Source organism: Diadema setosum, chromosome 1 (assembly GCF_964275005.1).
Source record: "Diadema setosum chromosome 1, eeDiaSeto1, whole genome shotgun sequence".
In the NCBI taxonomy this organism is placed as follows: Eukaryota; Metazoa; Echinodermata; class Echinoidea; order Diadematoida; family Diadematidae; genus Diadema; species Diadema setosum.
In genome coordinates this window covers 5180157-5206146 of record NC_092685.1, presented here as the reverse complement: position 1 = coordinate 5206146, position 25990 = coordinate 5180157, and the positions used below count along the sequence as shown (strand labels likewise).

Genomic DNA, 25990 nt, shown 5'->3' with positions numbered 1-25990 from the left:
TTCAAGTTTGCTGTCTTACCGTGGGCCTACATAATAGCAGGCCATCATAATACAATTTTAGGCGCAGGTAAGAAAAAATGTGAAATATTAGCAAATGTTAAGCTTTGTCGAAAGTTATAGGTGTTACAAAAAAAAATCCCACTTTTGATCTTTAATGCAATGTAGTTCCAAAACTAGTACTACATTACAATCGCAGAGCTTACCTGGTCATATTTTCCCCTACCAGGCCCTACTACTACTTGCAGTATCCATCCTGCACAAGTCTGCATGTAATTCAATACCACAGAGTTTACTGAATTCAATACCACAGAGTTTACTGGTCTATCCTGCCAGAGAATACCTGGTACTTGGGCGTAAAAGAAAGAAAGAACATACATGTACTAATGTAAAATTAATTTCAGGGCCAATAGTATTCATTGTTAGTAGCAAGGTGCAGTCTATATGACAATTCAATGATAAAGTGATAAGTTAGGTTGCTATACATAGATGTACTTCGATCACAATGTAATTTACTATTGCTTTATCTGCTGCTTTCGTTACAAGGTTATATATTCCATTCATTTCAGTACTGGTATAACAGTATTTCTTCAAATTCATAAAATTCTTCCGACGAGATGTTTTTTAATGCAAGTGATTGACAAATTGCCCTACATCGATGTAATATTTATCTCTATAAATCATCATATTTACATAAACATTTATATCGATGTACGTGTAGGGCAATTTGTCAATCATTAGCAGTAACAACAGTATTTCTGTTAGCAATTATAGTACATTGAATAAATATCACTTTGAAAACAGACTTCACCATAGTACTAGTAAATAATTTCAGACACAAAAAGTGACATTTTCACATATTAAAACTCGTATTATTTCACAAATGTTACATATTCGTAAATTAAGGAGCAGTGTCCCAACATAGCGAATAGTGTCATCCGAGTCACGTGATAATTGCCAACAATACAGCATGCATCCAAATCGTTATTTTATGTGTGTGTTGTGTGTGTGTATTTTTTTTTTTAAATTCAGTATCAATCATTAATAATAATGCAGCTGTCATTTGTATGACGCACCTCTTGACCCCCGGGAAATGTGCGTCATGGTCGCGTCAAGTACCACCAATTTGATGACGCGTGGTGCCGTCACGGGAGCAAAATGTCCGTCACAATACTGACCCATTATGTGCGTCATAGTCGGTCATTTAACCAGAGTGTGTCAAAAGGTTCGTTAATGGGACCGTCATGGTATAATTTTGCGAGGCTTCTTGCATGGGGCATGGTATCCCTCCGTAACATCTAAAACAAACTCGCGATCGCGAGTCGGCCGAATTCACCGGCTCCTGGAAACGCGAAAATGACACAATTTTCAATCAGTTTTATTATAACATACTGATACTCACTTCATTCTCGTATGTCTTCTTTTTCTATCTGATGTCAGACTAAAGGTCTTTTCAGAAAGTTTGAGTACAAATTTGCTCCAAAACCACTCTACCAAACACGATTTGTGATTAAAATCATCACATACAGCCCGCGGCATCGCGAAGCTCGCTATCCTTCAATCGCATTCACTGTAGTGTAGCATCGACCGTCGACCGTGGAACATGCAGCAAAACCACGTGCGTGATGTCGACCATGTGGTACATGTATACATACAGTACACGCGTACATACGTATACAGAAGGCGAGGCATATGGCAGAGGCCAGGCCCCAAAACACATACAAACGATTATGGAACTAACATTACTGAGAGTCTATTAAAACCTGCATTAACTTAAAATAGTAAATTCTATTTAAACACTAGCCATATAAACCATGTACCCAACTTGGGTTTAATAAGGTTCGTGTTTAAATAGGCAGGGGCTTCAATCAAGCTGTTTTCGAATCGGGGAAGGGGAGGCGGGAGGTTACGGAAAAAATTACTGTGGCCAGGCCGTAGTTTCGCGAAACTAGATAGTTTGCCATAGCAACGTGTATATCAAAACACGCGTTTCTATGGGATGTCCATGAACTAGGGAACGGTTTAGAGAAATTCGAAGTCATTCGAGGTTGAAGTGGTTTTTTCCTACGCATTTTTTTTTTTTTTTTATTGTTGTTCATATCTAAAAAATTCGATTTCTTAATTTTTTTCGACTGGTATTTGGGAGTCTTGTAATATATTTAAAATGTTGATAGAAATTTCTGAATATATTCAGAAAGTACGCCTAGGCGCCTACTGTTTGGATAAACGATAAACATGCAGTCTACGTTCGATACGAAGAAATCATTACGTCTTTCACGAGGAAAAACATACAAAACAAACAAAAAACACCTACGAACGAATGTTGATAGCCAAAACTTTGATAAGTAATAAGCAGTTATCATGAGCGTGAACTGAAATTAATTGTCATGATTTTGTTGTCTAACCAGGTGATGACTGCATCTCATTGAACCTACTCGTAGTGAATTTCTCTGGGCATACGAGACCTTTTAAGTATTTCTGGCTCAGTTGCATTTTTAATTGACTGATTAATCGATCTTTTTTTTTTATTGTTCAGGGAACATAAGATATTCGATCAAGTACATTATATTCGACTGTTTGATGTTTCCTACTATGCGCCAAAAGAAAGGCTATAGAATCACGATATCTTTGCAATGATTCCTTTAATTCAACTAATGAGCTGGTTCTTCGATCGATATTTCCATGATATTTACACGCTGTTTATTCCAGTGCGCGCATTCTTCCGTCTGGCACGCACCTGGGTGTGGCACCTGCTTTTGTGGAAATTTCCACAAGGGGAGAGGGGTGGGGTGTCAAGTTTCTTCGAGCCGAAGAGACTGCATGTAAAACAATCTCTTCGCTCTAATTTATTGTCATTCGTGCTTTCCCCTTATTCTTTGCTGATATTGAACATTTAGATTTAACTTTACGAAGGTTGGTAGCACGTGGTTCTATTTTGTTGTGAGGTGTATGTAATTTCTTTTTTTTTATCATTCTTGGAAAGGAAAAGAAGAGTAAGGGGGAAAGAAGAATAAGAGGGAAAGTAAAATGGAACGAACGGCACGTACGCTCAGCATTCACAGTAAGCCGTCTTTTTACACCAGCATAGTATCATCACCATCAGACATCACTCAGACCATTTTAGCCTTTTCCTATCAACATTAAGAAAAATAAATAACAAATACAAAGTATCAACACCTCCCAACAACACAAATATTTAGAAAAGACAACACACGGCACACTACAGCGGCTGGTATCAAACTTCGTCGCTTCGATTCGAAAAAGTATTGCAGCAAAGCGGAGAAATCGCCGTTACGAAAATAGCAGTGCGAGACACTTGAAAGAATTACGTCAAATACTTCAAAGTATAAAGGGAACGGATAAAGTGATATAAAATGGAAGAAATCGTACCAAACGATGTGTGAGAAACGACAGTGAAAAACGTTGTTTAGTAGTAGGCTTAGGCCCTAGCAACAGTTTACAGCACCGAAAGCTACGCGAAAATAAGGTGAAAATAAATACACATTGGAAACTCGGTATTGCGACAAGATCCTTAGGATCAAGTCAATAAACGATACAAAACAAAGGAAATCAATTCATTTTGACCGGAAAATAGTTTGTTATAAGTATTCTGTCGTATGAGATCTCCTTTGATAGGCCGAGAAATACATCGAGCTTCCACGATACTCGGGAAAGACAGTTCGAACGCTTTTCACCTGCACATACTGCAGTGCACATCAATACACGAACAGAAACTCACCTCTTCCTTGCAGAAAAATGATGCAATAACGTTACAAAAAACACACACAACACTCTAAAAATCATTTCATACTTGGGAGGCAAGGGACAAGCGGATGAAGAAGAAGAGAAAAAGAAGCAGACATTGCACAACGGAACGCTTCTACCCCGATTCGAATCGAAACAGGGTACTGTCGTGGCAGCTGGCTACAGTGTGCAGCTAAGCTACTATACTAACGCTCCCCAGCCGCCCACAGCATGGGGATACAGTACCACGGCGATCGAAGTAAACATCCAGGGTCCGTAGGCGACAGGGATTCACGCGGGCGAAGTTCCGTTCGGTGTACACAGTTCGCAGGCAGCGAATTGCGTGAGCGCACACAGAGCTCTGCAGCATTCCAGTCTGGCACGTACTGCGAATAACATGTGCGTCAAGGGTCAGTCATTTTCACGAAGAGGTGCGTCACCATTTTGACTGGTTAATGCGTCAATGTCTCATAGAGGTGGGTCACTTTTTGTGACGGAGGGTACGTCATGGTACCTAAAAGGTATGACGCACATTGGTACTTTGACGCACCTATCCCGGGGGTCAAGAGGTGCGTCATACAAATGACAGCTGCATAATAATAATGCTGATGCTGGGGGATAGACAGAAAAACAGCAAAATGACAACTGCAAACTGCATGAGGTTGGAATACATATCATTGAGTCATTCTGGAAAAAAGATATCAGAAAAAAATAAAAGACAAAAAAAAAATCAGAAAAAAAAAAGAGTCAAGCAACCCCCTATATGCCCCCAGCCTTTAGCAGAAACCCTTGCCCTTCCACCTTGGCATTGGCGCTGGCGGTAGCACACCAGCTCAGCCCAATTCACGCGACGTTGCAGCAAAACACAGTTGAGTTGAAACAAGTTGCTCCCTCTCTAGCTCTCAGCTCAAAGTTCAAGACAATGGATTGGAAAATGCCAACTGACTACTGCATAGAATTTAGTACTCACGCGAGAAAATTGGGAAGTGCAGCAAATGACGCCTTTTCCTCCAATTTCAACCACCGCCCGTATCCGTAGCGACGTTTACGGAGCGGCTGGCTGCTCCCTCTGTGCAGTTCGCGCGGGTGCCCCGCGCCGCCCCGTGCCTCGCCGAGAGTGGGCATGGGCATGGCGCTGCTCAGCTCTGCCACAGTGATCGATGCGTGAGCGAGCTGCTGGTGGCGAGACCGGTGCGGTGCGGATACGGCAAAGATGAAATCATGCGAACAAATATCCAACATTTCACCAAACATGTGCAAAATTAAATTCCCTCGAAGATGAAATTAGTTGAAGGAACCCTGAATACACCTTCATACATGATAAAATTGATATTTTTACGGAGATTTACTGACAAAACAACAGCTAAAACTTAGCTGGGCCGAGTTAGCCCACCGCGCGAAATGAACGTGAACCTATGGGGATCGCGAACCGCGATAAAAACGTCTGAAATTTCATTTTTACGTCGTTGTATCCCCCAAAAGTTGGCAAATATTCTTTACAGAAACCACTGAGCACAATTCCATGAAAGTTACGGTTAAAAAAGACGTCACAAAGACAAAATAACCTCAAACACAGACAAGCGCTCACGATCACTATCGATACCAACGGGTGGGACAACTCGGCCCACCCTCGACGGGTGGGACGAGTTGTCCCGTGGGCCGAGTTAGCCCGGATCCATGTACAAGCATTACAGTAAAACTACACAAAGAAACGGCTAGCAAAGAGATGGTATAGTAGTTTTGGTAGAGATGGGGATTTAGGTTTTGACTTTATGCAAAATAGTTGGAAACCATTTACAATTATACATGAAATACAGTTCTATGAGGAATTTAATTGTGCATTGACACCTTTTTGTACTAAGTGCGACAATACTCTGCAAGAGGGATGCACTAACTTGGAAGAAGAAGACACTCCATACTTCTCTGTCCGTTGTTAGAAAAAAAAAAAAAGTAACGCACGCATGGGCACCTCGAGCTCTTCGCGCACACACAATCATCTCAACAGAACAACAATGACAACACGCCCGTTCATGCCATGGCCATACCAAATGCATGAATATTGCATTCAACAAACGTCGACGTGAAACGTAACGTGTGGGATCAACTGTTGAGAAGGTTCTGATGGATCGCGATACACCACCGGTAGCTAGAAATCTAGTGGTTCTACCTTGTATTCCTACCTGTGACAGGACAAAGAGTGTGCAGTGTCAGTAAATTTACGTAAGTATGATGTCTGAAAATTCAGACTTCTACTCTAGTTGTTGTTTTTTTTTCTATATTAACCACAGGCACAGCACAGGCACAGCTACAGTAAAACTACGCAGCAGGCGCAGGCACAATCACAATGTTGGGACCAATGTCAAATGACATGTTCTGTCTGTTGTTGTCACAGATTAACTATACACAGCCCAGTCGCTGTACATGGTACGTCGCGACAGGGCTGTACGAGCGCGACCACCAATCACTAGGAGAGCGACGTAATCGTATCACGATAGCTTCGACTTTTGATACTTACGATAATTTTTGTCACCTCAAACTCATCGAGTATACTCTTCAATATTTACTCTACATCTGATGCTATCAGTATTCAAATGTACGTAATGAAACTTACCGAAATTGATCATCATATCCAGCATGTCCACACCGTACACAATCTTTCAATCTTTGTAGTTGTGTTGAGGTTCCTCACTTCGAGGCTGCATGCCGTGCTCGTCAGACGCTGTTTTCGCATAGCGTAACAGTGTCTGGTCGGGCTAGTCACAGATATGAAATTGACTTGATTTCTGCCTGGCAGTAGTCTACTAAAATTACTACTTGTGACTTTGTGTAAATTTCTGGTCTAGACTCTAAAGCCCCCTCCTACCAGCTACCAAGCTAGCTACCGACTTCCCTAGCAATTACAAATTTTCTTCACTGCCACTGGTCAGGCTTTTAAAAAGTTTACTGCCAAACAGTGGTATGGACATTATGGTTAAACCGGTTAGGGTAAGACTAAGTCGGTCAGCTACCGGTATTCGGTCACTTATCACTAGTCACCAGCCAGTAAGTTCAACTGTCACAACACATGCAAATCACATCAATTCACATAGGTCTAGATCTATTTACACACTCATTCACAACAGGAAACTCCCTTAGCCCCCTTCAAAAATCCATCCAAAATCCCAAATTTTAATGTCAAAAGTGCAGAATCAGAGCTACTTTCCAAAAATGCGCGCGGATAAGGCCCAGAGTACGGGTCGCCGAAAGAGTGCACATATTTTTTATTTCATACGCGAGAAAGCCATTGCGCGAGGGTGGTCGATCTGAAAAATAGGTGGTCGATGAGTAGTAGACTTACGTACTCACTGGTAGAGATCTGACATGAAAATACAAATGTGTGTGTTGCATAAAGCCTCAGACTACTGCTGGTAAGCGTACAGCTGGTCGGGTCAGATTAACCCCGGGGGTTAACCAATGAAGCGTTGGGGCTGGTCGCAGTTAGGGTCAGATCAGCAATGTCATTTTACTATGGTAGTGCCAATGATCTAAGGGTTAACGGTCACATAGAAAGTTAATGACTTTGAATGGAGTAATAGTGTTTGCTTCACTTCAAAGTGCAGTGAAAAAAATAAAATTGACCTAGGTATCGACCCTATTTTCATGGCTCATCATTACGTCAATACTTCTTTTTTTTTTTGCTTATTAAAATTGTGCAAAAGTTTTGAGGGAAGTCCAGGGGGGTGTTTCATAAAGCTGTCCGTAAACTTACGAACAACTTACGAGCAAATGGTGATCAGTTCTTGTGCTGAATTAAGGATATTCTGATATGTATAGCACATCAGAACGGATCACCAGTCGCTCGTAAGTTGTTCGTAACTTTACGAACAGCTTTATGAAACAGGGCCCTGGGGTGCATTTCATGAAGGAACTTGTCGGATAAAATGTCCGACAAGTCAATTATATCCCACAAGTTCAGAGAAATCAGCCAATCAGACTAAAAAATTTCCCAAAACTTGTCGGATATAATTGACTTGTCAGATATTTTATCTGACAAGTTCCTTCATGAAATGCACCCCAGGAGGGTATTTCATGAAGTGTTTTGTCCGACAAATTTGCTTTCAGGCGATCAGATGCAAGGATTTCAGTAGCTTGTATTTTATAACAGTTTGTCTGAATAAATATCTGAGAAAATGCTTTATGAAATGCCTCCTTGACTGACAATCTGATAATGGCCCATCATCAAACATCAAGAAGAAGAAAAAGACTTGGTATGGGTACCTTGGTACGTGTTTTATATCTTTAGGCAAGTCTTGTCACTGAACACATCTACATGAATGTTTGTAGGGCCTACTGCAGTGCTATACAGCAAATATGTTGATGCATGATGGAGGGTAGTCACTGTGTGTATGCAGCCTCCAGTCCAGGTGTAATTTCTACAAACTGATTAAAAAGTGACTATCAAATTCACCAGATTGCTAAAGTCTTCAACAGGAATTATCAATTCCAGATGAACATGGCCTTTTCCCCTTCCACATAGATGAAACAACTTTTATGTAGGAGTGCTTATTTAATATTTACCGGTAGTCGGGGGAAGATTTGTTTAGTGCCAAATATAATTTGCAGCAGTCCAAACATGGTCACATTTTTGTGGAAGGTTAGATTTGCTTGATGATCGGATGTCTAATTTTTTTATGAATTAAAACTATATTATAAAGGGTTTGTGTTTCTTCTCATCATCTCTGTCTGTCTGTCTGTCTCTCTCTTATGAAGGCTTTCTTTGTGAAACAAGATGCCATCTTGTGAGCTCGGAATTGATGACATTGAGGACATTGTGTCCGTTGGTGATGTGACGCCAAAGGAGCGGTTTGCAAACAAGCCTGCTGTGGTACCCAAGGTACTCAAGAGGAGGAAAGATAGAGGGCAAAAGACTGAGGAGCAAGTGTGTGCAGAAAGGTGAGTATCATTCACAGATACCATTACAAACATGATAGATCATATAGAGGTCTGAATAACTTGTGCCTGTCTCCAAGCGATGACGACCGTACGCTCACCGTGACAATGCTGTACTTGATACTGAGTACACTCTAGCTATTGCTTTCATCCAACAATGTTGTAGGACAACTCATGTTCATCATATTTCTTCCATATATATCTTGGATAATCATCAATTGGCAATGTTCAATGCAGAATGTCACTTCTTTCAGTTATTTTTTTTGTTTGTGTTTTATCTTATTTGATAGCAACAAAATACTTTGCAGAAACATCTCCCATTTAGACAAAATCCTAGTATGTAATATAAGGCAAAAAGTTGTAGGAAATTATGACCAGTGATTACACTTATTGATATAAATTCCAGAGACAAATATTGTACTGGTGATAAGCAACAAAACAACATAAGACAAAACAAAACACACACAAACACACAATACACAATGTATTGTCTTTAAGCTAATGTCTACTATAGTGAGTGGGCACTGTACAATGTAATTGCCCAAGATTGTGATATGTGAAGACAGTAATATCACACTCATTACCCCATTAATGCAATCCAGTGAGACTAATAGTACCTTTGATTATTTCATATAGTTTCTCTGCTTATGGAATATATACATATATCATTAACATCAAATAAAATCAAGTTGTGTAAATTTCCATTAGAGTGCAGTTTATTACATTGCAAAAGAACAAAATCTGTTCACTTTAGAAAAACAAACAAACAAACATGGATCCAAAATGAGTGAATGGTCTACAGTGCTTTTCCAGAGCACCCTATTGTATATTTGATTGCTCTGGGAAGTGTTTACCTTTGCCCCATTTAACTGTAATTGGTTGGGGCTCTCATGTTATAAATGATGGACTCACACTAAATTGGGACTAGAATTGTATGTAATCATTTCCGAGTATGGCATGTGTATGCCTCACTGATAATGATGAATTACTATCACTGAATTTGGATATGCTTCCAGTATCATCCCAGGGACACAGAAGGTATTTGTGAAGACCTGGGGATGCTCTCACAACAATTCCGATGGCGAGTACATGGCAGGGCAACTGGCTAGCTTTGGCTATAACATAACAGGTTTGTTTACTGTAGAGAGTCCAAAAACTGTCATTATATCAGATGTGAATTGAAAAAGGAAAAGTAGCACTAAGTGTATACCCACTCTAAGTTTGTGTAAAATCATGATTTTCCTGCTGAGGACGGTTTGATTTTGTACAACACACATTTCTCATAGATGCTTGCCCGAGTATACTCGGGACTTGTCCTCAATGGGTTAAAAAGTAAAAGATTTGTTGGAACTTGACATAACTCATTGACATGTCTGTATACATAGTATCTTAGTTGTGTTATATTCCAAGGCTCAGAATAACATTATATCTATCTAATTTTAAGAGTCAATTCATCCTTTTCCCAGACTTACTAAGAAGAGAAGACTCCTATATGCTTGCTCTTCTGTAGCAGGGGAATGTTAGTTTGTTTGTTTGTTCTTGGACAGATTGCCAATAAACAGGCCTCAATTCAAGCAGAAAGAAAAACAAATTGTGGAAATAACACGCTTGCTTCCATCCTGATATGGTATACAGATGACAGTGATGGAGCTGACCTTTGGCTACTCAACAGCTGCACAGTGAAGAACCCTGCCGAGGACCACTTCCGCAACGAGATCAAGAAGGCTCAGCAGCGGGGGAAAGGCTTAGTCCTGGCTGGCTGTGTGCCCCAGGCACAGCCCAGGGCCAAGTACATCCAGGGAGTCAGCGTGGTTGGGGTGCAGCAGATCGACAGGGTGGTGGAAGTTGTGGAGGAGACGCTGAAAGGTGAGCAAGCTTTTCAAAATACGGGTAGAATAAAAGCAATCAGTGGGAAATCTTCATGGCAATTTTGCTGATGTTCATAAGAGAGCATGTGTAAAAAAACTCCTTTCTCTTTCTAAGTATATTGTGAAACACTTCACGATGATCCCCAGCAAATTAGCCCTCCCTTTTTGGTAATGAAGAATACTTTCACATCTTCCTTTTTTTTTTTAAAGAAGTGAAGTTTGTTAGATTGTTGTAGAAATAAACTCTTATCATATTTACACTCAGCATATTTGGGTTTACATATTTACATGCGTGACTCCCAGCATTTCTGTTTTATTTTCAGCTCTGCTGTTTTATATATCTGATACGCCAACAAACTATACAAAGATAGCCTGGCTTTTTTAGATTGAGATATAACTACTGGTAACAATACTGTGAAATTTCTTTAAGAGAGAAAACACAAGATTAAACTAAAAAGAATAATACACATTTGTTTTTTATTTTATTATTTTTTTTTTTGTAAATTGCTTCATCATGAACATTAGAAGAGAAAGTTAACTGGAAAAATGTGAATATTCATTCAGCCCTTTTCTACTATTGGTGGTTTTCCATATTTGAATTATAATCCCAGTTATATATCCTGTGAACTGTTTTTCTTTTTCTATTGCAAGGGAATGCCATCATCTTATCAAGCCCTTGTGTATCTTCAATTACTTTCAGGTAACACAGTTCGTCTGTTCAGTCAGAAGAAGAGGGAAGGGAAGAAGATTGGTGGAGCCCGCTTGGATCTACCCAAGATTCGTAGAAACCCACTTGTTGAAATCCTGGCCATAAACACTGGGTGAGCTTGTGAATGTGTGATTGTCCCCTTTATATACAACCTTTCTTCCTGACTGTTCATCTGAGAGAAACACAATTTAAGGATGTCTTGTTGGAAACAGGAAATTAGATATTTGGCAGTCACTGTCAGTTATTTCATAACACTTGGCTAGTGCTCGCTTGTACCCTGTTGGCTACCTGCATATATCTATTTTGTTCATTATGTTACTGAAAGCCCAACTGCTGTCGTGGTACTACACCACATTGGGACCCAAAATCAACAGGTTGTGTATTGTTGGATGCACTTTATATCCTGAAAAGTGATTCGTAATCCCAGCTATCATGAAAATGGTAGTCACCTGGGGATTTTACGATGTAACTTACCTGTTTTGTATGAAAATTCAAAAATCTCTCTAGCATTGGATGAATGTATTCAGTCTTTTGAAAAAATGCAGTGTGCTTTTCAATCATCATCACATGATGATTTTTCAGTTGTGTTGTTGTTGTTGTTGTTTTTTTTTTTTTTGGGGGGGGGGGGGTAGGGGGTATTCCTGTATCTGTGCCACAAGAGTGTTGAGATGTATCTATTTGTTTGTTCATATGTGGTTCACAGCTGCTTAAATCAGTGTACATACTGCAAGACCAAGCATGCGCGAGGAGAACTTGGGAGCTATCAACCCGAGGAACTTGTTGCCAGAGCCAAACAGTCTTTTGAAGGTATTGAAGACAATTTTCCATCCTTTTATTTCTCAACAAGATATACATCTTTATTCTTATTTGTATAGAAAAAATTACTTTGCCCTGGTCTACAGGGGATGGCAAAGTGAGCATCATAGATAAATGCCGATGACAGAATTTTTGGTTTAATTAATGTGTGCACAGCACAAAACTTTATATTAAGGAAGACAATTATTTGCTTAAATTTCTGAATATTTATTGGGTCTCTTGTGTTTATCTGATGCATTTCATGAAAATCTTATTTGGTCATCATAAGTACTCTCAGTTGTCATGGATGTTTTGATTTTATGTGGATGAGTCATTGATGGTTGGAATCAATTGGCATATCCCTGACTCCATTTTTTTGTCCCCGCCGAACGAGTTCGAGCTGGGGACTATGAAACGGGCTTCGTACGTGTGTGTGTCCGTGCGTCCGTCCGTGCGTCCGTCCGTGTGTGCGTCCGTGTGTGATCAAAATGTTCAATTTGCTACTTCTCTGTCATTTATGAGCCAATTTTGATTCTGTTTGCTTTATATGATAGCACTACATGGGAGCTTTAAAGCTTCTACACAGAATTTCAGTTGTGACCTTTGACCTTGACCTTTGACCTATATTGTACATTTTGCTACAAAATGCTACTCCTTCGCCATTTCTAACCCGATTTCGATTCCGTTTGCTTTATGTGATGGCACTAGGTGAGGGCTTCAAAACTTCTACACAGAATTTTGACCTTTGACTTCTTTGACCTTTGACCTTGATTTTTTACCTATATTGCACATTTTGTTACAAATTGCTACTTCCGGCAGGGACATATATTACGCACCGCGTAATTTCTACTTTTCCTTGTTTTATAGGCTGTTTTGTTGTTATTTTTTGTCAGAACAATTCAGCTGCCAAAATATGGCCTATATTTTCTCAGTATTACCTAAGAGACAAGCAGTTTCTAAATGTTAGAACAAGAGAGATACAGTTGACTGGAAATCCCTATTAGAGAATCATGATATTTGCAACAGAGGTGTCGCGTGACATCTGTGTTACTAATGGACTCTCTGAATCATGATTCCTGTGACAGAGGGGGTGCGGGAGATCTGGTTGACGAGTGAAGACACAGGAGCGTACGGTATCGATATTGGAGTGACCATTGTAGATCTACTTGACCAGTTGGTGGAGGTCATCCCGGAAGACTGTCGGCTGAGGATAGGCATGACCAATCCACCCTACATACTGGATCATCTAGAGGTGGGTTAGAAGTAGCAAGTTAGAATACTGAGATGGATGTTGTTACATTGTCTTTGCAAACTGATTCTTGTGTTAAAAAAGAAGTCCTGCCAGTTACAGCATTTAAATCATATACTGTATTGGCCTCTAAAGGGGAAAAAATAATTACAATGTCATTATTCAAAGTGTGATTGACAGAGAAATACAAATATTGATTTTATTTTGTTTTAAGTAGGCCATACTTCACGCTAACTTATTTCTCTTTTGCAATTTTATAGAACAAAACCATAGTCAATGACAGCATGTAGAACATAGAAAATGTAACACATTGTATCTCTAAAGCCAAGTCTGTAAATGCAAGTCTACGTGAGAAAATAAGTAGCCTGCTGCAAGCAAAGTGAAACATTACCAAGTTGTATGAAATTATTTGCCCATAAAGTCCAGAACTCAAGAGTGTATGTACCAGCAGAAAGCAATGTCATATAATAAGACATTCCTTAAAACGTGGTTAAATCTGTGCAATTGCCAGGGTATTGCGAGAATCCTGCGGCATCCAAGGGTGTACTCTTTCCTGCACATCCCCGTCCAGTCTGGCTCTGATTCTGTCCTCATGGACATGAAGAGGGAGTACTGCACAGATGACTTCAAGAAAATTGTCCACTTTCTCCGGAAAGAGTAAGTTCAAGCAACATACCCATATTCGGAAATGATAACACAGTGTTATGAACCTTCAGATTTGGTACTTACAAGCTTTAGCAAGGCTGCAAGCTGTAAATAATGAATATCTGATTTGTTTAGTGTTGTTTCACAGTGTCATCCATTTAAAATTTAAGCAAAAATATAGTACCGATATGCCTGAATTGTTCCTTTGTGAAATCTAATAACAAATTTGTACTATTGGCATCTGTTTAGAGTTTGTCTACGTTCCAGACTTAGAGACTGTCATATTACATAACAGTCAAGTGCACTGATAAACAAGGAGAAAACATGTTCATTGGCAGGGATATGGCACTCATTAATCTTCATGCATACAATGCCAAATGTTGATCTGAGTAGAATGTCTGTATGTCATCTCTAATTTATATCTTTAAAGAGTACCTGGAGTCACCATAGCAACTGACATCATCTGTGGGTTCCCAACAGAGAGTGAAAAGGTAAGAATGTGGACTGTATTATGATATACATTCATTTGTTGTATCACAATTCTGGATAGGATCCATTTATTGATATGCGATCTTTTGTAACAAAAGCAGTGAAGTAGAAAGAAAAACAAATTAATAAACATGATGGAAAGACCCATCCAGTAGCTCCCACAGCTATGATGGTTTAGTGAAGAAGATTTCTATGTGGCAATGATATTTATACTACCGGTATGTTGTGGAAATTAACTTAGTGTTTAAGTGTGTGTGTGTGTGTGTGTGTGTTTTTTTTTTTTTATGTTCATGTGATTAGGGTTCATGGTTCAGAGGGTGGGGTTCTAACACATTTTTAATGATGTGATGGAAATTAAGTTATATCAATTAGATAATCTTTTTACCAGGGAATTCGTGACATGTCTGATGATCCATAGAGTTACAGTGTATGTTGCAGCATGTGTGATGAATTGGATGTTTCTTTATGCACTTGTATTAAAAGAATAAGTTTATTGGAAAAGGCCAGAATGCCTGTAAGTTTATGTGGTGTCTCTAATTCGTACATAATTCTGTCTGGCCATCCAGTCAAGTCTAATTGTCATTGTTATTTTCATTTTCAACAGGATTTTGAGGAGACATTACACCTAATAGATGAGTTCAAGTTCCCCAGTGTGTTCATCAATCAGTACTTTCCACGCCCAGGCACACCAGCAGCTAAATGGGCTCAGGTACCAGCTCCAGAGGTGAGGATGTTAACCCATTTCAGACTAGTACTGCCTGTACTCAGACACATGTCTATGGGAACTATGTGTTATAGCAAAACAGCTTGGTGTCGACAAGTTAAATACTTTTCTTTATTCAGGAACAAGGAACCTATCCTGGGTGGCAGTCTTCATGGTTAAAGCACTGAAGACTACCTGTGAAACATATTTGTGTGTCTGTGCTGTAGAAATTGAAAGTGATGCCTCATAACATATGTGTACAATATTTATGCCTTGTTATGGCTTTCTTACTTTTAAAACTTAGGGTTGAGAGTACATTATATTTGTCTGTCTCTTGATGGGTAGATTTGATTTGATTTGATTTGATTTGATTTGATTTATTCTCTGTACGCCATTTTTTTCAAATACATCAATTTTCTGCAATTTCATTAACACAGCACAAAATAACAGTAGTATACTTTCAACAATTATCATTTTCATCAATTATACAATACATCTGTAAGATTGAGATTATCAATTTTACATTTTTTTTTTATATGGCAAGTTTGAAATGTTCTTATGAAAGTGACATTGGAGGTATACCTAGCACCCCAGCACTAGCTTGAAACTACATTATATTGGAAATATGGCATTCTCTATCAACATGTTATGGCATTGATGTGATGGCAAATTCAGCTTTCTGGAATTTTTGATATGTATGTCAGTGACACTTACCAGTATTGACCGATTCTGTGACGCGCTATGTGTATTTTTGGCATGGGCGCAGCCATAGTGGGTGTATCAGCCGACCCCCCCTTCCCACTCCCCACCCCTCTCCCTACATTAGCACGCGTGCAGAATGAAAAACTGCTTTAGCCAATAGGCGTCTCGTACTGAGTGCGCGAATGCTTGATAGTGCGCGAACCTTTGTTACAAGTGCATGATAAACATGTTGCCCGGGGGTGGGGGAGAGCAGGGGGGGTCGGCTGATACACCCACTATGGCTGCGCCCTGTGCCGTAAAATGTCTGCTGCCCTCAACGAACCCGAATCGGTCAATATACAAGTCTGTTACAAAGAAAGAGATCTTGATTACATCATTGGAAGGTGATTTGGGACTGTAAAATGGTGTCATTGCATGGAAATATTACAACATTGTCAGCATGATTTATGCACTGTTGTATCATCATGCACCATTGCTTTTCTCAGTGCAGTGTACTATTATCTTTTACATATTGTGTTTGTTGCTCTAGAAAAAGCGAAGAACCAAGGCCTTGTCGACACTCTTCAAAAGCTACCAGACGTATGATGACAAGGTGGGCCAGAGATTTGAGGTCCTGGTCACTGAAGCGTCCCATGACAAGCAGTATCTGGTATCACACAACAAGTTTTATGATCAGGTGTGTATTGCAATCCTCCCAGAGCACTCTACATACAACCAAATTTGCCTATCCTGACCTCAGACAAGGCAAAGTGCATGTAGAAGTCAAATAGACTGTCAGTTCATATCAATCCAGAACTTTCCGTTTGGTAGACGGCTACGGAATACCACTTCATGTGGAGGATGTGCTAGCAATAATTTGATGTACTTTGTAATAAAACTCCAGTGGACAAGACTAACAGGAAGGTGATTGTCTGTACCATTTTATTAAGCGTCAAAAATGTATCAAATTATACATATTGCTTGCGTTTCCAGAATTCAAACTGATTTCATGATTTGTGTGTATTTGTACAGTAAGATATGGGCAACTCATTACTTCCATGCTCTTTGTTTGATTCTTATAATGCTCAGTTGCATTCATAAATGCTGAACCTTATTTTCTTGTATTTTTTTTAACAAGGTCATACCATAAAGTAGCCCAACAGAACACTGGCATTGGTGGGAATGATCATTTTAAGAATTGTAGTGTGTGTAATAGAACCAAAAGTAATGATTGTGTTGGATTCTATAGCCTTGATTCCTAGCTAAGAAGTTTTATGAATCTTTTTCCATTATTGTTGGGCAGGTTCTGGTGCCACAGAATGAGGAGTACCTGGGCAGAATGCTAGACGTGGAGATCGAATCTGTTGGGAAACATTTCCTGATGGGGAAAGTCCTACGTGTTCATCCGTCAAAACAGACACCACTCAAACTCCATGCCAATGTAAGTCTGTATGTGGATACAACCAAGGTAGAGGAGTATATTGGCATTATGTGGAAAATGCTCATGACATCTAGTAAAATGTCGCCCTGTTGCTTGTAGGCTCACAGTCACAGTTTATGCAATGTCTCAAAGCATATTTGATGTTTAGTCATCAGAGTAGTAGATGGAGAGAGAAGTACAGTTCAATCACAAGATGAAATAATGGGCATGACATTTTGATGGTCAATACGGTTTTCTTGTAAAGCAAAGTACTGAACATGAAGATTGGTCAGAAGTGGAATGAAGAAGACTGCATCATGTATTGATTTTGAAAAGCATCCTGTCTACTCATATCTGGAATGGCTCTTTTCTCTCAGTTAAGAGAAGTGGGGCTATTGCAAATAATTCACAAGTAAAAACCAGAAAACTGGTGATATAATGAACTGAAATTATTTCGTCAAAATTTACTCCATCAAAAATCTCTTGGGAGGGGGTTGGGACAGGTAGGGGAGTTTTTACTACTTTTTTTTTCTTTCTGACAATAAGCCATTAGAGGTGAAACAGTCACCTGAAGGGTACATCCCAGAGCTGGGTCCTTGCCTACCAACAGCGTGACTTTTGTCATGTCTAGCAGAACAATACGTGTACAGAGTGATTTCTAGGAGTGTATTGTGCACACATACAACACAGCCCACTTTAGATCTCTAATCTTTGCTTCCTGGTCTTTCATTGATATTGAATGGAAGGATTAGGCAGAGTTTATTGTGTGGCCAGCCCAATGGTCAGGTGTGTTCCATGCACTAATGCCTTTGTGAAGGCTTACTTCTAGAACAGGATTATCCTTTATATTTTATCATACCTGGAGAGCTCATCAAGTACACGTCTCATCTCACCATACCATATCATACCATACCATAGGCCTACACCAAGAGTTGAAATTTTTAGAAACATTCCCCCTTCTGTATCTTAGAAAATGTCAGAATTGCAAACAAACTATGTGCAAATCATTCATTGTGTGCACAGAATCAATGTAGTAGCACAGCACAACACAAGCAGTTGGTTAAAATGCACAGTATAATCTTTGTATGTTTCATAAAATCATTTCAGTGTGGAGTTATTGAAGAAATCATGGTAACAGCATAAATACTCACAACTATTTGTTTCCTGGCTGCTGCCGTGATAGGTAGTGCAATTATTGAAGCCTACAATAATTGCAAACATCTATATCAAATGTATGTCTGCCCTTGCCTTTTTGCATCTCATGAAGATATGAATCAAAACAAATTCGTCTTAAAAGTCACAAATTAAGAAAATGCATTACTGTTAGACTTTCTCCTTTTGTTTCTCTCTCTTTAGGTACAATCAGGCAAAGTGGAGATCACTTCCCAGCAGAGCAGATGGTCCTGGATGCCTGTGATTGTGGCGGCACTCTTTGGCATTGTGTTTTTAGACATCTGTAGAGTCATCAATCACTACATCTTCAGATAGTATGTCATCCCAGCAAAGTTTATGTGTTACAGTCTTCCACGCAAGCTGCCAATGAACATTGAATGTAATGTAAAAGCACATTGTGCTACTCTCGGACATGGAAGAGGCATCCCACTCTTATTGGAAGTTCGGCCCCTTCCAAGCAGACATCGCTTAACATCATTATTGGCGTGTTAGAACCTCATTGAACAAACACAGGACAAGTTTGTCTTGCATGGTGGGCCAGAAAAGCTGTTGTTTGTGTTGCTCTGCATTGACTTTCAACATATCTTGCCCCAGATGTGTCGGCACTCATTCATTACCAGGCATTTCCAGTAGTACAGTATTACCCTTAAGACATACGCAAACTTTGTTGCCAACTGAGGCAAAGATCACCTGTGCATGAATTCCAATGAACAAACCTAATGCTCCTCAGTTCTTTGAATCTGGGCGGCATCAGTGTAGTTCACTGATTACCCTGGTACTTAATGGAATTCTCCTTATATTTTCATCTTCACAGATATGCTACAAGAGAAGGTTGTTGATACACAATTTCACAGGTCCAGATTGAGACTGTCTGATGTTCAAAGTTCTTGACATTATGTCACAGAAATAACTGCCTAATTTAGTAGCTCATTCTCTGTCAATCAGAAAGATGTTTGTTATTGATAAGAGAAGGACATGAAGATCAAATGTCATGTATCAAGCTTAAAACCCAAACATATTTCATGACGCTTAGCTGCTAGTAGCCAGAGCAGTCTCAAGAGCAAGAACAATTATGGCTCAACACAAAGAAGTTCATAAAGTTGTTTTATTATATCTCAGTAGTAGAAAAATTTTGCAAAACTTATGTGTTCTACAAGCAATGTTGTGCTCTTGACACACACACACACACACACACACACACACACACACACACACAAAACAAAAACAAAAAACAAAACAAAACAAAACAAAACAAAAACTTACCAAGTCTACAGCAGAGGTTGTTGTATCCATTCTTACAGCAGCACTTTATTCAAAGTTTTAAGTGTACATTGTCTCATCAGCTGCACAGGCAGGATGCCATGATTTTTCACGCAATGGGGTAGATAATCAAATACATACTACAAGGAAATTACAAGAGAATAGAAAATAGTAAGCTAAATAGACTGGTTATCATGTTTGACTGGACATGTCTTTCTTCTGCGGTGAGTCTCATCCAAGAGAGATGGTAACTCTCAATACCTGTTCAGTGATTGTTAGTATCATGTGACATACAATTATTTCTTCCCCAGTGCTCCCTTCCACCACAATGACTTGGGTGTGGGACTGGTGTAAACTTAAACAGACATCCTTCTTTCATGTTGATGATTAATTCTTGCATTTCCTTCATGCAAGGATGCCACTATGTATGTGCAATAGACATGACAGTGTTGCCTGTTAGATATATTTTATGTTCTGTCATGTCTTTCCATGAAGTGCAGGGGGCTATTTCAGACTAGAGGATTCAGTCTGTTATTTTATTGCTTTGTGTACATCTACTGCACTGTAAAGATAAAATCTTCAGGCTGATTTTACTCTGTACACCATAAAGATTTGATAATTGTGTACAATTTACTCTACAATGTAGAGGACAGACAATGCAGTAACTTGTGAGGCAAAAGGTAGATTTAATTCGTCATCATTCAATTCAAGGTAGTGTGAATAGTACAGTGTGATTAATTCCAGAACTAACTTCCCACCAATGATTACAAGGCTGTCAGCACCTATGACTCTTGGACAAGTGGAGTAGTATTTTTCGAACCTGAAGTGAACATCTTAAAGCAAATATTTTGTGCCTATCAATGAAGAAAATTGTGTCATTGCTGTTCAAAATTTTAGAGGTGTGAAGAAACAAGAAGAACATTCATCAGATACCTTAATTGCATGCTATTCCTCTTTGATATTCATTTGCAGTGGTCCATGGCCTGAACTTGTGATCGAAATATTTGTCCTTTTCTTTAGTTGGATGTTTAATTATTTTAGTATTTTAATTTTTCTGTCTCTAGTTATTTTTTTATATGCTTGTAATGTTCTTTGATTCCTATCAAGAGGGTTTGCAATGTGATAAATCGTACTCGAGAGATCTGCTCTGTAGTAACTCCCCATAAATATCTTTAGATGTTTCTGAATACAGGCAACTGTATATAACTTGATTATGATAAGACTGAAATGAAAGAGGTTATCCATATTAGCTGTCTTATTGTGTCATTTTTGCTGCACATTGTTGGTGTAGATACAGAGGTTTTCCTGTAGTGTGGGATATATATTTAACATATTTTCCATTGAAATTGTGACTGAATTGCTTTTGCAAGCCAGGCCAACAAAGGCCACTCTTGTCAAGCTCTTCAAAAAATGTCGATTATGAGAAAGAATCCTGTTTGACATATAGATTGGAGTATTTGCTTACATCATGAGACTACATAATACATGTATGTCATTAGTGGCTGCTTTATTTGTGCATCCTTATATGCTGTGGTCATATTGCAGCCGCCATGATTAAAACAAACAAAATAATTTAATGTGTCTTGTTTGCTTTTAACAAGAAGTGTATTTATTTGTGTCTATCCCATAGTTACCTGGTCTTACCTAGCCTATGTGACACAATGACCATGGAACTGATAGACATTATACTGTTGTTCTTTGTAGTGCTAAAAAACTCAACAGAGATATATAATTTTAATTACAGACCAGTGGTGGATCCAGGGAGGACCGCACTGGGCGTACGCTCTCCCCCCCCCCCTTTATTTTTTGTTGAAACAAAAGAAATAAAAAAATGGGGGAGGGGTGCGTGCGCCCCCTTTAATTTTGTAAATGCGCTCCCTCTTCACGGAATTCCTGGATCTGCCCCTGCAGACATACATGAAAATTGATACAAGAAATGAAGTTGCATTTGACAAAATCACACCATGAAAGGCATAACATGCCCAAGATGGGGACACATTTGCAAAAGTCATGGAACCAGATATATGTCAGTCACACCAGTGAGACTGAGCTTCCCTTGATATGTGATGTCAGAATCATTGCAGATTGATGTGTTCAGTAGGTAAGATCATGGACTTGTAGTCGTGAGGTCTCTAGTTTGAGTCCGATGGTAGAAATGGTGGTGTCTTGAGTGTTAGCAAGGCACTTTATCCTCATTGGTTAGTCCTTTTGAAGGGACTAACAACAATCAGCCCCATAGTAGCTTTAAGTAAGTTCTTCTTTCTAGTAGTCATGTGAAATGAATCCTGAGACACACATCCACAAGTATAACAATAAAGAAGAGCCTACCACCACTTATACGTTTTCTTCATTTTTCTGTGGCAATAGATACCAGGGAAAGTTATTAACAACTACATATTAAAGGGGCATAGTCCCGGTAGTATAGATGGCGCTGTTCATGATACTGCCGATCACCGTTAGCATTGATACGAAGGTTACCGAAGTTGAGCTGTCATCAAGAGTAAAGTGCGTAGGTGTTGCTTAATGTTGCCTTTGTTGTCTTCTTTGCGCATCGCGCAGTCAGTAGTAATGCCAGGGTGCGTGCATATGTGCTTGTTATTATGACATCACAAAAGAAGTTTACTTAAGCTGTCATCCTCTTCAGCCGAATCATGAGCCGAACTGTGATCGGACCACTGACTACAGTGAATCTTCTTCGGACTCGGGAAAGTGGGCCAAAGCGTAAGCGCCAAAGAGAAGTACTCGATAGCGTAGGTCTCTATAGGAAACTTGCGCCATGCGCCCGCGTACACATTTGACTAAAACACTGGGACCATGCACCTTTAAGCACTCTGCACTAAAATGTAATTACCGGTACACACATGTGTACACATTGTGTAAACTTGATGCATATTCCAGAATCTCCCGAAAAATTTACCAACAGACTACATTATTTGAATGCAATGTGCAGAAGCAGTAAGAACAACGACATGACCTTATTGCATGTGATTGTGGTGAAAGTTGTGCTTTGTACACCCAGGATGTCCAGACCTTTTCTGATGTCAAAGATCCCAGGCAATGTCTTGCCTGAAGTAGCAGCATGAGACATTCTTGCAGTGATTTGTTTCGGCACAGGCGTCTCAGTAGGGTGAATCTCCATTAGATCAATTTGTAAGGGAGTGAATGTGTGTGTGTGTGTGTGTGTGTGTGTGTGTGTGTGTGTGTGTGTGTATGTATGTAAGGGGGGGGGAACTTGCATGTTGTTGATGGGCGTTAGTGTGGGAATCACACCAGCACACTTAATAATTCTCAACTTTACTTTCCATTTTTTCCTTGTCCAAAAAAAAAAAAAAGGCGAAATGTATTTTTAAATAAAATTTTAATGAATTTCATCCAATGTCAAAGAGTTCTGTTTTTTGTTTTTTTGTTTTTTTCTGCAAAAAGCAAATTAAGTGCATGCCAGTAATATCATAGTCTTGCAACCAATACTGCTACTGTAGATGCATATTATAATGATGGTGCTGGGTACAGGTGTAGCGACAATTTGTCATTTTTTGCTTGACTCCAGTTTCCATCGACCTCAATACCCTCAACATTTCTTAAAGAACTACCTTATTACTCATGGACAAACCATTTCAGGACTCTATTTTGGATGATGTTTCTACCAATTTTAGTACCAGGGAGGTGAGACATTACCTCCCTGCAAGTAGGGCCTACCAAGTACGAGTAGATAAGCATGAACAGCAAGATGATCTACTAGACAGTCTGAAAATCAGACTACTTTTCATCGCACACGGCTCAACCAACAACAACAATCGACATGTGTCACGTGATCTTTGCCAACGACAACTACCGACGCGTTCATAACGCCTCACTGCACAATTTCCATTTGGTCCTTTTATGAATCACCTGTCGTTTTCATGCCATGCCCACGTACTATCGCTGCGCTGCGCCACAGCATGCACTGCATACATACTAAGTAGCTGACGTTCTGTGTGCCGTAAAGCGTCATCTCGCCACTAGCCTGAATAGATGTGATCGTGGTGATGAACAGTTGAATGCATCTACTGCTGAAGAACATCAATATTTTCCCAGATATCCGCACGCAGGCAGGTACGCCGTAATGTAAATCTACATTCATGGATGGAAAAGTGGACAACGCAGCTCAGCAGTCGGCCACATTGATTTATGAATGATGGACTGGTAGCTGCATTTCATCGGGCGAGTAAGATCGTGAAGATGCAAGGTGGTCCTTCACATTCTGGACTTTGGTATGTAAACTGTAAGCTGAAGTATGCACTTCTAACGTTACGCCTCTAACCTTATTACTTAACGTTAGTAATTGAACAGTATCATTACACACTATGCAGTAAACTTTAACTGATCAGTTAGCTAGGTATTGACGTATTGTAAGGTCGAGCGACCGAGTTTAATATTTCTTCGGATGACATTAGGTATCTTTTATGTCCTTGTAGATATCTAGTAATACTTTCTGTCACCGTTGGGGATTGGGCGTAGCGTTGCCGTTACCGCGTTGGCAAGTTTGACTTGCATCTTCTCCTTTGCTTGAATTCCTCCAGTTGAGAGAACTGATTGATAATGTTGCAGAGTTTTCTACTTCTAGGTCTACAACGTGAGGTTTTTGAATGAAGAGAAGAAAAAGTCACAGGATTACAATGATAGTTACACACTAACAGTAAACACAGTTGTGCGTTTGGTATGTATGGTTGAGGGGTCTAGATATCGCGCACGAAAATTTGAAATGCTCTTATAATAGAAGTTATTCCATAATCGTACCTGAATTTCTCAATGAATATCACGAAAATGCAGACAAATCACCTCCCAGAATCTCCTGATGATACGATGACGGAGTAGTGCGCTGTCGCCGTTTGTATGTCAGACTTTTTTTTATGCGTTCACCTTCTCGGGGTATGTAAAGATCGCGCAGCTGCCCTATGTAGTTTCGTGCGTGAAAGTGTCTGCCCCTCTAGTGCTCTCTGCGGCTGTAGCGTGCTTCGGCTTTCGTAGAATATTATCAACGATCGATCGAACAAATTACGAATTCTATCGGCTACGATCATAAGAACGAGACAAGCGAGACGACACGTCTAGGCTACAACATCCTTTAAAAAAAAAAATTTAAGCTAAGGTAGGTAAATTATAAGGTAAAAAATTGGAAATTTAGTGAAAAATTTGTTCCCAAAAATTGGAAATTTAGTGAAAAATTTGTTTGAAATCAAAATTTCTTACCTGCTTTCTTCTCATGTTTAGCGTTTGTCAGGTATTTTTATTCCATGGGCGTATCGGCAAATTTTGCGCTTAGTCCTACGCGTAATATTGCTTGCTATACGCAGTTACGCTATGCGCGATCATTAAGTCCCTGCGCGAGACCTAGTACCCTTACTATACATGTATCATGTCAAAAAAAAAAAAAAAAAAGCTCAGAGATACTATTAAATAGACCACTAACGTTAGAAAAAGATCAGGATAGATTATGAAACAGAGAGGGGTTTCTCCAGTCTGAGAGGGAGATAGTGGAGTTGCAGCAAGATCCTCCAAGAAGAGTGTGTCTGGTAAAACATGCAAGTGGTGTTATTCTAGTTGTGCTTTAGAGCTCTACTAAGTTTAAAATAAATGTTCATATTGCAAGTCAACATCTCATGCTGGTTTGGGTGTTAATTTTTGTTTTGTTTTTGTTTTTGTTCATTTGTTTTTCTTAAGCAGGAGAATGTAAAGTAAGGTTGATTTTACATTATACTGAAATAGATGCTCTAGAGACCACTGATAATTTTAGTGCAGCAAGGCCAAGGGTCATAAACACTAGTGATGGGTTAAAGTTCATCATATAGAACATCTATAGTTAGGCCTAATGAAATTTCCTAACTTGAAATTTATTGTTCATTAGATGAGAAAGGTTTTAGAAAAAAAATGCCCCCAGAAGAAGTTTGTTTTAATAAAATTGAAAGTGCATAAACTCGTGTCCACAAATTTTGAGGAAAAAAGGTTAGAACCCTATAAACTTTTTAGTATATTGTTGCATGGCAAAGCCTCATTGATTAAGGTCATTCTCAAGTGGTCATTTTAATCCTGTGAATGTGATACACAGTGTACCTCCTTTATATCCTTATTCTCTCTTCTTAACTTCAAACAGCAGTGGCTGTATCAAATTTCAAAGTCAGTAGACGCACCTTAGAGAGAGAAAGAGAGAGAGAGAGAAGTATCAATATTTTCTTGAGCAGACTCAAAGTCATTAGCCATAATCTTTCTTCTGAGGAAAAAAGTTACTCTTACATTATTTCAATTTAACATTTCATGATCACAGCAAATAGAAGTGTCTTCAAAAATGCAA

The 25990-nt window shown here is 39.3% G+C and overlaps 1 protein-coding gene across 1 annotated transcript; it reads left to right on the top strand.

Annotated features, from left to right (window-relative positions):
- The first annotated feature begins 8496 nt into the window (after window positions 1-8496).
- LOC140246893 (threonylcarbamoyladenosine tRNA methylthiotransferase-like) lies at window positions 8497-19592 on the top strand. Its single transcript, XM_072326221.1, has 12 exons — window positions 8497-8673; window positions 9687-9799; window positions 10306-10536; window positions 11239-11359; window positions 11951-12054; window positions 13128-13294; window positions 13803-13948; window positions 14367-14427; window positions 15030-15149; window positions 16360-16506; window positions 17113-17250; window positions 18586-19592. Exons 1-12 carry the CDS (start codon window positions 8510-8512, stop codon window positions 18715-18717), a joined length of 1644 nt encoding a protein of 547 aa, XP_072182322.1. The 5' UTR covers window positions 8497-8509; the 3' UTR covers window positions 18718-19592.
- The last annotated feature ends 6398 nt before the right edge of the window (window positions 19593-25990 follow it).